The sequence below is a fragment of the Colobus angolensis genome, unplaced genomic scaffold (genome assembly GCF_000951035.1).
Source record: "Colobus angolensis palliatus isolate OR3802 unplaced genomic scaffold, Cang.pa_1.0 Scaffold97, whole genome shotgun sequence".
NCBI lineage: Eukaryota > Metazoa > Chordata > Mammalia > Primates > Cercopithecidae > Colobus > Colobus angolensis.
In genome coordinates this window covers 8,393,920-8,409,787 of record NW_012123709.1, presented here as the reverse complement: position 1 = coordinate 8,409,787, position 15,868 = coordinate 8,393,920, and the positions used below count along the sequence as shown (strand labels likewise).

General features: G+C 41.1%; 1 protein-coding gene across 1 annotated transcript in view; it reads right to left on the bottom strand.

Moving 5' to 3' along the window:
- Positions 1-15,868, bottom strand: part of FMN1 (formin 1) — a 385,253-nt gene that overhangs the window by 8,882 nt on the left and 360,503 nt on the right. Inside the window, exon 17 of the mRNA XM_011932729.1 lies at positions 13,076-13,225. Within this exon, the coding sequence (XP_011788119.1) occupies positions 13,076-13,225 (150 nt within the window). The remainder of the gene's footprint in view (positions 1-13,075; positions 13,226-15,868) is intronic.

The window sequence follows — 15,868 nt, the reverse complement described above, 5'->3', positions numbered from 1 at the left end:
TGAGTCATGTCCTCAGATGTTCTTGCCTACTCTTGGCTCTGTAGTTGACTATAACCTGGTCAGACACGGTGGCTCACGCCTGTAATCCCAGCACTTTGGGAGGTCGAGGCGGGCGGATCACGAGGTCAGGAGATTGAGACCATCCTGGCTAATGCAGTGAATCCCCGTCTCTACTAAAAATACAAAAAATTAGCCGCGTGTGGTGGTGGGCGCCTGTAGTCCCAGCTACTTGGGAGGCTGAGGCAGGAGAATGGCATGAACCCGGGACGCGGAGCTTGCAGTGAGCTGAGATTATGCCACTGCACTCCAGCCTGGGTGACACAGTGAGACTCCGTCTCAAAAAACTAAAAAAAAAAAAAAAAAAAGAAAGACAAAGAAGTTGACTGTAACCTTTGCTTTCACATTAGAACCACTACAAAATCATTTTTTTTTCTTCAACTCATCAGAGAGCAGGGGTTACAGGCAGCCAGGTGAACTATGTTCAAAAAGTAGCATGCCTTTCTTTTTAGAGATTTAGGCTCCCCACTGTTACAGCCTCATCTTTTGGGAGAGCCTATGGCCTACTGTAGGCTTTCTACAGGCTAGAGGCATATGTGCGCCAACAGGTAATGTGCCTTTAAGTCAGCATGACACAGGGAATGTCCACATTCCCTAAAAAAAAGGATGAAAAAAACTGAAGGTCCAAGTGCTGCACCACTAAATGTAAAGACAGGAGTTCAGAATCTCTCTAATAACTGCAAGAGCTCTTCATTCTCATGACTGTTCAGAAATACATGAAGCAACATGATAAACAAAGGAACATGCAAAAAACACATTTTTGCCACTAGCTCAGTCAATTCTGGCCTGTGATCCTTTGGAATGGTGAATAAGGTTTCCGTGGTACAGAAAAGGTACTGGCCCTCACTGAAGATCACACCTGTAAAATAAATGACTCACCGGTCTGACTACCCAACATAGCTTTGCCTTACCAATCATTACCAGGGACAGCTTCTATGAGCAAATAATGACACTCTTACGGTCTCCCTTCAGAAGAAAAAGTCAGAAAAGGGGTATAAAGAGCTTCAAGGATGAAATACAACAAGGAGTGAATAGTCAATCCTTTGCCATGATCTCCTTGCAGCTTTGAACTAAGTCACATCAGGCCAAGACACAGGGAATAGCATATAGACTTCGGGGCATCATGGAAAGGGCTTTCTTACCTCAGAAAGCTCAATATCATATGGTTTATGGCACTTTGAATAGAGAAGACTGAGGGCAACATTTTCATCTTTTCCTCATTAGGCTTACCTGAAGCATAGATGGTATTAACGCCGTAAGGGCTGTTTTAAATATGCTTTCAGAGGGATATGGCTGAGTCCAGCCATCCCTCCAACCACCGCCTGGTAGCCTGAACATCAGAAGTAAGGTTCTGTCCACTCTACGTAGTTTGTTCAGGTCTTTTGATACTCCTCGAGTCTACACAAGGTACGGACTCCAGTTCACAGAGTCAAATTGCTTCTCCAGGCGAAAAGGGACTAACGTCCAACTTTGGTTCTAAATAAGTGCGATCACAGAGACCTGACCAGGGCTGTGAGAACCACTCTCATTTCTATCCTTCTTGACAACATTCACTCATGAGGCGTTTCCGAATTCCTGACATAACTATCGCACATGGTTCATTGCTATAAAAGTCAATGAAATAAGTAAAGTCACTCTCTACTGTTAGTAAGAAAAGAAATAATAATAAAAAAAAAACCAAACTCATTAATTTCTCAATTTAAAGGGAAATTTTTTCCTTGCTGCAGCAGCTGATGAAAACATCATTGACTAGCCTATGTGGAATGTTTTCAAAGGGTAGAAAAATAAAACTAAGAGAAAAGAGCCATAAACAATAACCCCAAGTTCATGTATCCCAGGCAGGCCAACAGGGCCACATACTTAGACAGACACACTCTTCCATCTGACCTGTGGCTCTGACCACTCTGGCATTGCCTGTGCCTCCCAGGTCAGTTTCACTAGCAGCCATGATAAAACAGACTAGCAGGAAAAGAAAGAATATGAGCACAAAGTAATCTCAGGCTTAGCTCCTAACACACCAGAATTTAGCCTTTAAAACATATTCCAGTTGGGCGTGGTGGCTCACACCTGTAATTCCAGTGCTTTGGGAGGCTGAGGCAGGAGGACTGCTTGAGGCTAGGAGTTCAAGGCCAGCCTGGGCAATATAGCAAGACCCCCAAAAATGCTTTTTAAAAAAATGAGTTGGGCATGATGATGTGTGCCTGTAGTCCTAACTAGTCAGGAAGCTGAGGCAGGAGGATCACTTGATCCCAGGAATTGGAGGTTACTATGATGACACCACTGCATTCTAGCCTGGGCAAAAGAGTGAGACTTTGTCTCTTAAAAAAACAAAACAAAACAAAATTCCATGACAAATTAGCATATCACTTCTATTTTGTCCAATTGTGTACTTTGTCAAATCTAAATCTGACAATTTTCCCTACTCTATTCCTAAGCTATTTTCCTAAAGCTATTTTCCTATTTAAAAGTAAAAAACCTTCTCTTAAAGACTGCATTGCACCAGCTACACAGATCAGCCACTTCATAGTTTTGTTTGAGCTATCACTTGTAGTACCCAAACATACTTTGACTTCAAGTGATTAATTGCAGAACAAAGGCCTCTTCCGTTTGCAGAGCTTCTCCCCGGGGCCACAGGGGAGTTGAAGTTGGGGAGCCCTGGACTGGCCCTGGAATGCATGATCAGTTAAAGCCAATCACTCTGCACTTAGTAGACATAACACCCAGAGCCGACCTAGCGATTTAGGTGCAGAGTGAAAGGTAACAGCATCGCATTCATTTCCTCATTTAGGGAGAGTAGTCTGGGAGACAGTTTGAAAACTGAAATCAGCCCTGTGTCATAAATTCGCAAATTTAATTGAAATGCATTAGTCTTTGGGAGACATTTCCAATCCTGATAATGAAGACATGCACGTGCTAGCAGATGCCAACTCCCCCCCTTTTGGTTTTGAAACCTATACCACCTATGGAGTCTCACCAAAAACTAGCACTGACAGCCTGTTTGCACGGGTGACTGGAACAAAAGGGTGAGGAAACAGGGAAGACTGTCTGGAGTAGGGAGCCTCTCTGGCGCCCCTCAAATCATCCTACCCAGGCAGCCCCCTGCTGCATCTCTGCCCAAGGCAGGAGCTGTCAGGAGTCCCACAGATAAGTAATTTAGAAATATTCTAGGCTGAACGAAGGAGACATACTTTAGGTTTCCATTGTTCTCTGCCAAGCTAGGGAAATAGAGTGTGGACAGATGCGCTCTAAGGTTTTGATTTGAGCTCCAAAGAGGTTTGCGGCTTGGCATAGCCATGAATCCAAAGGATCTCCACTTCCGTGTTTTTTTCTAAACAAATTGAAAGTAATACAGTCAAGAACAGACCTGGCGATTGTTTTACTCCATTAACTAATCTTTCTTGTTCTGAACATGTCTGTTCTCTTTAACAAAGCTATTAAGATTTTAGATTCTTGGGAAGAAGCAACCCATATGGGTTAGGTTCAGGGACTTCTACCACCAAAACCCAAATACATAGGATTTTTCATCTATCAGCAGCAGACAGCAAATCCTGCAACCAGTTTCAACATGGCAAAAAAAAAAAAAAAAAAAACAACAACAAAAAACACACACACAGTGATTATTTATTTGTTCAACAAACACTAACTCAGTATCTACTATATACAGGGAAAAACAAGGTGCTACAGAGAAAACAAAGTAGTACAAGACATTGTAATTATCTTCTAGGGGCTGTGATTTATCCAAAAGAGAAAGTGTTTATAACCAAATAAATAAAAAACCAAATCATGAAACGCCAAAATTGAAGACATAGTACACCCTCAAAATTCTGGAGGTAAGATAGCTCATACAGATTGGAGAACCCTTCATGAAGGACACAGTATGTGATCAGTAAATTTTTCCAGAATTGAGTTTCATAGTTTGTGTATCACTTAAGACATAATAGATATTTTTAAATTATGCCTTTATGTAAATATTATAAAGTACAGTCACACACTGCATAATGACATTTCGGTCAAAGACAGACCTCATATATGATGGTGGTCCCATAAGGTTATAATGGAGGTCAAAAATTCCTATTGCCTAGTGAAGTCATAGCCACCATCATGTTGTGGCACCATTACTTTATTATAAAAATAAATTTAGTGTAGCCTAAATGTACAGTGTTTAGTTATAAACATAAAAAAATAGGGTACAGTAATATTCTAGGCCTTCAGATTCACCCACCACTCACTCACTGACTCACCCAGAGCAATTTCCAATTCCGTGAGCTCCATCCACGGCTAAGTGCCCTACACAGGTGTACCATTTTCTATCTTTTATACTATATTTTTACAGTACCTTTTCTGTGTTTAGATACAAATACCATGGTGTTACAATTAGACTCAGTACAGTAACCTGCTGTACAGGTTTGTAGCCTAAGAACAACAGGGTATGCCATATAGCCTAGGTGTGAAGTAGGCTACACCATCTAGGTTTGTGTAAGTACACTCTATAATGTTTGCACAATGATGACATCACCTAACAATGCATTTCTCACAATGTATCCCACCAGTTAAGTGACACATGATTCTATGTGTTTAAATTAAGTGCTGCAAATTTATATTATCGGAATGCGCAAATACACAAGAGACTGGAGTAGACCAAGCACTCAAAGAAGGAAGCACAGGAAAGAGGGCAGTTAGTCAGGCTGATCCCAGGAATAACACTGCGTGTGATTCCTCCCAAAGTGTGTTGAGTCACCCAAGTTCGCATCTTTATAATGTAAACCCCCAGGTCTATGTAGCCAAATTCATCTGCTCTGTCAATGCCCAGCTCATTTTCTACTTCAAATTGCAGGAAGTCAGGTTGGAAGACAACTGCAAGATCACCTGAGCTCAGGAGTTTCTAAACTTGGCTGAAGGTAAGAAATCACTAGGAAGGTGTCAATCTCTCATCTCCAAAGCTTACCTGGTACATGTAAACAACAGAATGGTGAAGCCAAGGTATTTATTAAGGAAACTAAACGCAAAATGTGTTCTTGCTCTGCCCTCTCTGTGGGGAGTTTCTAAAACCACAGATTTCTAGACTCTACATTCTGGTATTCTGATTCAGTAGCTCTGTTTATAGTTTTGCAATGACCTCCAGGTGACTTGGGAGATCTGCCAGGTTTGGGAGCTGCTGATCTCTAACACTACCCCACTGGCTTCTGAATCTCCTCTAAAACTCTCGGCTTAGGGTGGTCCCGATTACGGCTAAGTGTCTCCTCAAAGCTCCCTGTAGCTTCCACATTTCCTTTGGATCATTTCTTCCTCCAAACTCTTACACCAGCCAGGATCTTCAGTGCTCTTTCACTATCCAGCTGTGTGCTGGAGAATGCACCATACAAGACACAGCAAACAACAGGCTTGTGTCCTAGAAGTGGAAAGATACACATCAACTGCTAAAATGACAAGCTGGAATGAGTTAAATGCTAAAGGACGGTAAGAAGAAAATGCCGTCAGAACTCATAGGAAAAGCTAATTCTTTTATTAAGAGAGATTTCAGAAAATTTCTACAGAACCTGGTTTCTGGAGGCAGTCCTTGAAGGATGACTCTATTTTGCTCAGCAGGAAATAATGGGGGGCAATGCGGTATGAAGAAATTATCCAATGAGAACACAAGGAAAGAAAGTGTAGGTGTGAGACAGTGAGTGGTCACAGTAGGTGCAGGGAGGGATGAGGTGCAGGGAGGAAATGAGGCTGGAGAGTGGGTTTAGGGCAGGTTCTCAGAGGGCATGCTATAATTTGGGAGAGAGTATGAAGTTCTTTAAAGAACTCAACTTTAGCATAAAAAAAAAGAAGACCTAGGTTCTTATCCTCATTCTGTTTATTAATGAAACTATGATATTGAAAATCCATTTACTCTCTCATGCTTAGCTGTGAAATAGCAATAAACCTTTTTAATTTTATTTTTCTTCCCAGGGCTGTTGTGAGAACTCAGTATGTTAACAAATTAAAGTACCAACCACGGCTAATTATCTTTCATTTATTTCATGAGCAATGGAAAACCACAGACTATGTTTAAAGAGATAAACATGATCTAACTTCTGTTTTGGAAAGATAACTGGATGCAATATTCAGGGACATTTAAAGAGGAAACAGAAAACCTCTCGGCAGACAGAAGAGTGAGGAGGATGTTTCAATAATCCCAGTGAGACATGACAGACTACTGAGTTAGGGCAGAGACACCTCAAATACAGGGTCAAGAACAATCACTATGAAGGGGGCAAAACTGTAAAGAGTCAGAAATAGATGAAAAATAAATTTTGTAGCAGTAAAGATCATTCTCATTTCCAGCCTGCCTTTTGCTACGAGGAGGAGGATCGTGTTGCAATTGAAAGTTACGGAGCCTAAGAGGAATAGGCCTTAGTTGAGATAGAATAATTTCCAACGGAGACATACTGAATTGCAGATGAAGGTTGGGTATATCGTTTAGTATGCAGTAGGAAATTTAGGTCTAAAACTTGGGAGGCCTTGGGAATGAGGTGATAGGTGAAGCTGTGAAAACAGCTGGGACTAGCTATACAGAGAGTAGAGAGTAGAAAAGAGGAACACTGAGATTTTACCTTGGGGAAGGTTCACACTTAAGGAACAGAAGAAACAGAGGAGTTAAGGAGGGAGATGAAGGGGAGTAGTCACCTTTGTAGAGAGACTGAATATACTATCAGAGCAATGAGGCATTTCGAGATGGAGGAAACCACCATCAGTGTGAAAAACTAGCAGTGGCAAAGAGTTAGGAGGAGTCATCTGATTTCACATCTAGGAAATCTGATACAGTCTGGTAACAGTCTCAATATGCAGTTCTCCTGCTTCCTTTAGTAATGGAAACCATGAGTCTTTAGCGGAGACATGGCTCCCAGCTAATGCATTTCCTGGTCTCCCTTGTGTATGGCCATGAGACTAAGTTCTGCCCAGCGGGATAAAGTGGAAGTGACGTGTGCACCTTCCAGTTCGTGCTATTTAATATTAAAAGGAAAGGCTGTGCAGTTTCCTCCCACTGGCAGGAACTCATCAGCAGTGGTGGTGGTAGACTTGACGTGTGCCCCCTTACACCTTGGGAATAAGGACCTTACCTTAAGGATGGCAGCCACAAAAGAGAAGAAAACTGGGTTTCTGACATCCAAACTCCTTGCATTCAGATTGTTATGCCAGAGGAAAATTAATTTTTCCTTTGTTTAAGCAACAGTTATTTTGGTCTCTGTTATGGCAGCCAAGACGTTATCCTTACCGAGACAGGAAGGAGTGTGTGGTATGTAAAAGGAAATAAGGAAATAAACGTAAATTATTCTTTTAAAAGAAGTTAGAAGGGAAAAGAAGAGATGGGATGATTCTTTCAGAGAAGAGAGGGCCAAGAGATGTGTATAGTTTTTTTAAACCAATGATCCTGTAATTCTTACAGCTTTTTAGTTTATCCTCTCTCCTTATTCATGGCATATTTTCAATTTTGCAGATATAGTTTTAAATTTATTGCTTGGGGAATAAGCAGGTTTCATTCTTTGTGATTTTTCTTTTCCTTTTTCAAGACAGGGTCTCACTCTGTTGCCCAGGCTGGAGTGCAGTGGCACGATCTTGGCTCACTGCAACCTTAGCCTCGCAGGCTCAAGTGATTCTCCTGCCTCAGCCTTCTGAGTAGCTGGGATTACAGGTGTGTGCCACCATGCCCAGCCAATTTTTGTATTTTTAGTAGAGACGAGGTTTCACCATGTTGGCCAGGCTGATCTTGAACTCCTGACCTGAGGTGATCCACCCGCCTCAGCCTCCAAAAGTGCTGGGATTACAGGCATGAGCTACTGTGCCTGGCTATTCTTTGTGATTATGGTAATTCTGTTTATCTGTTAGGTCTTGGGGCATTTACTGTTTGTGTATTTGCACAGAACCATTTTTAAATGTGATTTAGGAAAATTCAAAGTTTTGCCAATTAATTAGAGGGTGACTGTATTATTACGGGATTTTAAAAAATAAGCAGCTCTTTAGTGGTTAAATGAATACAAGCCATTTAACTACATAACACAGGGCAAGGAAAAGAAAGTTAACATGTTACAAGTTGCTAAAATTATCATGTATGTATGTCAGTAGTAAAGCAGAATTCAATAAATAAAAATTTGATTTATGTAGCTTTTTCTAGGAATAAGTTTATCATGTAAAGAGAAGAATTCCCATAGTGCCTACCCTGCAGTCAGTGGTTTGCGGATTGAGTGACAGCGTCTCCAAGTCCCCAGCTCTTGGTCCTGAAGTGACCTGAGCAGTAGGGAGCTCTGAGAACAGCTTTCAGGATAGCCTCACAACAGCTTTGAACTATCTTCTGTCAAGGGTACAGCAGTTCCATAATCACCCATAATAAGAGCAAGTAATATATTTAAAACAAAAACCCTATTGGTATGTGGCTGGGTAATTTAAAAAACAGCCCCCGCCCCCAAAAGAAAAAACAAAGTAACTATCCATTCCCCTATGGTGTAAAGTAGAGCTATGTGTATAGTGAAATTTCTTATTTTCATTTCACATAAAATTCACCAAACTTCTAATTCACTCATTACTTACCCATTATGGGGTTTCTAAATGGCACTTTGAAAGTTTGCTTTGGCTCAGGGTGAATTATGTGTCCAGACTTTATTCCTGAAGTCATGACTCCCTGAGGCCTTCTGTACCTTTTGCAAATTCACAGCTCATTTTGTGGGAGGCAGTGGTTTGTGTGCATGAGTGGGCATAGGTGGGGGCAGTCTTAGGATATCCTAAACGGTGGAATGTTTTGTAAGCAAGGGTCCTATCACACAGAATAATTAAGGAGCCAAAAATAAAAAAATAAAAAAAAAAAAAGAGTAAAGAAGAGCCAATAAAGGTATCAGCAAAATTAGGTTACCTCCTTGCAGTTATGCATATACTTGGATAATCTATTGATTCAACAGGTGGAAGAAATGCGTGTACCAAAAATTCATTGAATGTTTGGATATCAGGAGGTACAAATACAAAAGTGTGTGAAAAGGTAAAAGTGAGGCAAAGCTGCTTCTGAGGATAAAATAAACCTTGGATTATGATACATCATAAATGCAATGTTGGGATATAGATGAGCAGAGAAAAAAATATTTTGTGTCCACGCTCCATAAAAAAATGTGATCTTCAAGAACAACATTAGGACCGGGCGTGGTGGCTCATGCCTGTAATCCCAGCACTTTGGGAGGCCAAGGCAGGAGGATTGTTTGAGCCCAGAGTTCGAGACCAGCCTGGGCAACATAGTGAGACGCCGTTTCTACAAAAATAAAAAATAAAATTAGCTAGGTATGGTGACGCACATCTGTAGTCCCAGCTACTCAGTAGGCTAAGGCAGGAGGATCGCTTGAGCCCAGGAGGTCAAGGCTATAGTGAGCTGTGATTGCGTCATGGCACTCTAGCCTGAGTAACTCAAAAGAAAACAAAACAAAGGCCAACATTAGTATTTTATGAGAAGAACTGGGGGTTCAGGTGAGGCAAGGCAGCTATAGACGTTTACCAATTTCAAGAGGGCAGTGAAGATTCTTCCTGGCACCTAATCTCTCTCCCAACTCACCTGCAAGTCGTTGCTTGAAATATCCTCCAACAGAGTCCCTATAGCTCAAGAGCAAAGGTGAGGGGCAGTGTGGCAGAAGCGAAACACCCAGTTCCTCAGAAAATTACAACAGTAGTTTCTAGATTCATAGAGATTTTGAGCTAGAAGAGCTCACAGTCACCATTTCATTCCTGCTTCATCCTAATATATATATTTTACAGATGTGACAACTGGGTTCCCGGTGATTAAGTGACTGGCCCAAGATCACAGAGCCAATTAATGGGGGTGGGGGTGGGGGGGGATGAAGGGTAAAAACGCCTATTTTCAGCTCTCTGTCTCCAGGTCTTTTTCACACTGCTCAGCCCCGCATGTATTCAGAAGGGATAAGAGAAGGGACCTGGGATGCTTCACTGAAAGCTGAGTCCTGATACCAGGGGCAGCACAATGACTGAGTGGGTCACAGACTGCATGTCTAGAAACTGGCGCTTTCAGATTTGTGCCGGGGCTCAGAAGTTTGCTGTTTTGCTTAAGACTGGCTTGAATGCCAAGGAAAATTGAAAGCCATTCATATACCATGACACAGTAGATTGCTCTTCCAAAGATATAGTTCATCTCCAGGTGAACCATATGCCCCAGTGAAGCCCTGTTTCCTCTACTGAACCACAGAGTTGTGCTCTGACACCAGTTTTAATAAGGTTATTGTTCACTCACGAGGCACAAGAACTTAGCACATTTTTATGTGGTCATTTGTATGTTTAGAGATTATTCTGGATTTTACGAGGGGAAGTTGTTATCTTGTTATGAAGATGAGTTCATCTCAATTTTGCATCAAACTAATGTGTACTCATGAAAACTATCCTAAATAGGAAAAGTAAACATTCTCCACCACCTCAAATTAACCCTGAGTGGCCTAGGTAGTTTTCAACACTTTCATTTCATTTGGAAGCAGAATTTAAACAAAACACTACTTTCCATGAAACCTGTCCCTCTGAAAATGCTACTACTGATACTTAATTTTTCCAATGATTTTGAGCACTTAGTTGGCCTTCAAATATATTTAAAAATTAAGTGAGTTGAATTTTTCTGATGAGATCCCACGCTAGTTCTTTTCTTTATAATTACACATTATCAGGTTTTTATTTTGGCTATGAATTTTATTTTCTAGGATGCCCTTGTTAATGATGTTATGTTGCCTCCTGATGCTTAGGGTTGTTGGGATATATTGGGTTTCCGGGAAAAGTATAATTGAAACTACAATATCAAATATCATTCAATAGATGTCAAAACAAAGCAATTATAGTGTTTCTCATTTAATTATAATAGAAAAATTACAGTTAATTTGCTTATTTTACCATAATGAATGTGTGATTCTAACAGGCAAGAAGCTAAAATCTTTAGCAGACAGAGAACACTAACAAAGTTCTCACTTCAGGATTTTAAGAAAACCCTGGATAGTAATCAGTTTGTTTAAATGGTTGAGCAGTAATACACATAATGTGCTAATATTTCTTAACAAACAGATTTTCCTAACCATGCTGCTGCCTCCAGAAATATTTTATTAGTCATCATCAACGTTCAGAGATGTTGTTTTAGGGTAGAAACCTTGGTGATCCATCCTCACACAGCATGGCTGGAAGGAAGGGTCTCCTGAAACTGCGAAATGAGAAGAACCGAAAAGGGTCTTGTGAGGTCATGACCCTGTAAAGGGGATGGTTTACAGAGTGTGAAGCAGGCAATTCAACAGCTGCACCCAGGAAGCAATGCCACAAATGCCCGTGGCTGGGAATCAGAGATACTGTCATTTTGAAGGACTTCTGGATACCACCTCTATGACAGGGTCACAATTTCTTTGCTCTAACTTCTATGATAGAGAACACTTTTTAATTTGGAATACAGTTCAGTATTTCAACAGAAGATCATTAACATATAAAGCAATTTATTGCCTTCTCTGTTAGTCTTTTGTTTTAGACCATTTTTAGGGCCCCAAGGACAAATATACTAAGGACTGTGCTCAAAATCTGAGGTGCAAATTCTTAAGCAAAGGCTGTCCATTCCAGGCCCACTGCTGGATGTCCCAGCCTCAAGGTGTGTGGACCTGGAGGGCAGACTGGCCAGCTCCTATGCTACTATAAGAATAGCATTTTTGTAAGAGAATTGATTCCAGAGAAACTTATTTTAGCTTACTTTAAAAGGCTAAGTAAGTGATTGCAGGGCAAGAGCTACGAGTTTGGTGCCAAGATTTTTAGGATTTTTTTCATGTTATTATCAACGACCTATTTTCTCAACAATGGCACTTTTCTCTGCTTCAGTTTTATCTACGTAATGGATAGATTCAGTTTAATTCCCATGTTCCCAAAGAAGTAATGATGGGAAGATGTGTTGATAAACGTTTTTAAAGCTAACTTCCCTGGAAAGAAAGAAGGCCTTTTTCTTTTTTTAGCTCCCTGAGAAAATACTCGGAGACTAATACTAGGTCAAAAATCTCACAATTTTGATCCTCTTACTAGTGTTTTAAGGTGAAATATATTAGAGTAGGTTGTGATGTGTCTACAAATATATTATGTATGTATCTTTTCTTTGATTACCCAGTGAAGAACAAAAATACTGAATTATGGAATGTCAAGCCTCAAAGGTTAGTAAAATGCAGATGCTGTAATTAAATATATCATTTTCCTTATGCTGAGGAATTTTTTGTCTCCGTCCATTCTGTTCTGAATGCCATTCTTATACATCTGTTCCACAGGAGTAGCAGTAAGACCTGTTTGAAGTTTAAATCCATGACACCCCTTCCAGAACAGTGGGAACCCAATCACAAAAATGATCAGGCAGAAATGCTTTTTTCCGATAAATAGGGGCAAGTTCAGTCTCTCTAAGGAAAACGAACACACACACACACACACCTCGTCTATATTCAGAGTTGAGGTTTTTCTTCTACCCCCAGCTAATAAAATCGGGGGCTGCAATGAGGCCGAGCGGCACGCAGTTTGATGTCCGCAGCAGGATACAGGGAGTCAGAAGTGGCGCTGTAAATCCAATGTGGGGCTTCCACGCTGTGTGAAGTGTGGCCTGAGTCACAGAGATTTTCCTTTGATGCAAGTTCAGTATATTAATGGGGAAAGCATTCACTTTTATTTGTCTATACTGTCTGCGACAGCAAGGCTGCCTCATTTAGCCCGGGCCAACATGAAAATACACAGAGAAGCAATCTGTTGCAAATTAGCACAACCCTCCTTTCATTTACTAGCTAGTAATTGGAAGGGGTTAAGAAAGTGTAACTTATCAGATCATGTGAACATACCTGCCCGTGTGGACAGCAAGCTTTCCCCGAATTTCCCTACGATCCCTGAGGCAAAAGTCCTTTCCCGATGACCACTTGATCAGAAAGAAAACATTGACACGTGTGATAGACACATTTTGATAGGTTTAAGAGTGCAGTTTCCGAAGCTCCTGAAGGAGGCATTCAAATCTTTATTTGAACCTTACCTTTCTTTAGATATGTTTTTACTCTCCCGTTTCCAAATTGTCTTGAAGTCACTGCAGAACTCGTACCACACCATAAACACGTAGCTGGGTGTGATCTCCTTCTCACCAGACTTTGGCTTCATCCCAAAATATCCTACTGTTGTTTCAAAACTGCAACAGGTAGGGGGGAAAATGGAATGAGGTAGAGGGTGAGAAATTCTCAACACTAAAACCCATTAGGAGGGGGATGCTGGGGGCCGTTTCCCATGTGTTTAATGCTCTAACACAGAAGCTGAGGGCTCATAGTTACTGAAGTTTATTGTAAGCCTCAGAAAATCTATTTGCTCAAACTGATGTGCCAAAAAACAGAACTTGATCGGGATGCTCCTGGGCACATCTTATCTGTATAAAATCAGCATGTATAATTTCTGGGGTTGTGTAGGTAAAATATCTTGAGTTAGTTCTTCATCTCAGATCCCCGTCTCTCCCCTGCTCTTCATTTTATGTTTAGTGATTACATGCAAGGCTGATGACACGCTGACTGCAGCATTAGCAGCAGTTGGTTCGAGAGCTCATTGGGAATAATTAATCTGTCAAATGCTTCACAGAAAAGCAAGAAAATCCATTCTATCCTTATTCTGGTGTATACTGGCTTTGTAACCTTGGGCCAATCACTCAGCATCTTTGACTCTCAATTTTCTCAAGGGTAAAATAAGAGATGTAGATGATATGATCTTTAGGAGGGCTACCTTTTAAAACTTAATACGACACAAGAATACAAACCACCGATGTATAAAAATAGATAGAGTTGTAGGCATAGCAAGTTTTGGATGAAAAACCATTTCTGATCTTGAAAAATGATCTCCAATCTGGTCAGTAAAGAGTCTCATTTTTCCAGAGTGGATTCCCAGATATCAGTAAGACCTATCCCAGCGAGGCTCACTGCACACCAGACTACCTGGGCCTCCCAAGCAGCCCTTCTTGGAGGCACTAGCTTTGCGGCAATTTATAGCTTTGAACTCAATCTTTCCCCCTCACCCCCACCTACCCCAAGCCTCACAAGCTCATTTGCCATGAGCAAGAACACTTAAATAAATGACCCTCTTTTCTAGGGTGTTGGAAACTAATCAAAGCAGGAATGGCTGGCCGGGTTTATTACTCAATGCTCTATCATCTGTTCAGACACAGCAGGTTATTTTTTTTATTTTTTATTTTTTGTGGCCATCCTGAATACTGATTTTCTAATGGAACTCTATTCAATGGCGATTGTAAAACCCTGAAGCTCCGTTACTATTCTGGAGCATACTTTCATCTCGCTCTCAGTTATTGGGCAATATGTATCTCATAAGATTTTATCACATTTCACAGATGAACTGTTAATTGATTCCATGGCTACGATTAGGCGAGATCCAAGCTGGAGCTGCAGCTCTGAGTCCCATAAATTCTTTGTGCTTCTGTAAAGAATAAATCTGTTTTTAATGCAAATTAAAACTACTGGTCAGGGAATTTTGGCTCCCAGTTATTAAAAGACTGGAAGTGCATAAGTGGAGAAAGGCAATAACTGCAGTAATCTCTTACGGGACTCCATTATAATTCCAAACATACATAATGTCAAGAAAAACCGGTAAGGGAAGAAAGTGGCAATGTCCACTCTTGCCCCACACATAACCCTTATTTCCATGGCAGTCCAAATACTGGTAAACCAAATGTACACTCTATAGCATGTACCTTTTTTAAATTCAAATGAAAATTATTTTGACTACAGCACAGGAATACATAAGTAGAGTTACATAACCTATAGGAACAGGCCATGCATTTCCCATAAAGTCACAGGACTTTAGAATGGGAAGGAAGTTACAGGATGACTTGCCCAAATTATCATTTTATAGATGACAAAACAGAGACCTGGAAAGATTGCGTGGCATTATTCACGGGTAGGGCTGGGCCTAGAATTCAGGTCCCCTGATTTTCTGTGAAATGCTGTGTCTGCTTCATCTTTCTGTTGCTCATGCTCAATCACACAGGCATTTAAGAGACAAAAGAGTCGTTCTCCCCGACCCTTTTCTACTTTAGACACAGTTGTCCTCTGTATCACACATAACATGCATCATCCCAGGGAGGGCGCGTGATTATTTTTTCTCTTTCTTAAGCTTACCTTCTATACAGATACGTATTTATTTGAGCATTCATGGGGAAGGGAGAGTCTTTCATTTCTAATATTTAGAGGAACAACTTATCTTTTCATTTTCCAGCAAAATACACTGAAGTCCAGTTATTGTGCTTCATGGAACACCTCACACCTCTGGCATTACCTGGAGTCTAGACTGCAAGATTAACATATTGCAAATCCTGGTGCAGTTTCAGAGAATGGCAAGAGTAATCTGGTGGTTGTTGCAGGGCCTGAGAAAAATACATCAGCCTCCTGTGGGCCTCGATTTTCTCACCTCGAAACCGGAGCTAACCACTGCCCTCCCTGCCTCTCTCCCTGAGGATTGGTGAGGTGCTGCTTGCTCACTCTCCCTTAAAGGGTGGGAAACACTAAAAGAAATACTAAATTTCAGCCTTTTTTTCCCGATGTGTTTGGAAACTGAGAGAGCAAGCAAACCTCTTCAGAAGAACCAATGTAAACAGAGTCCCAGAGGATGGCCTGGCTTTGGCACTCAGCAGCTTTGACAAAGATAATGTCACTTCAAGAATGTGCCTTATTTGGCCTGGCGTGGTGGCTCATGCCTGTAATCCTAGCACTTTGGGAGGCCGAGGCGGGCGGATTATGAGGTCAGGAGATACAGACCATCTTGGCTAACACGTTGAAAC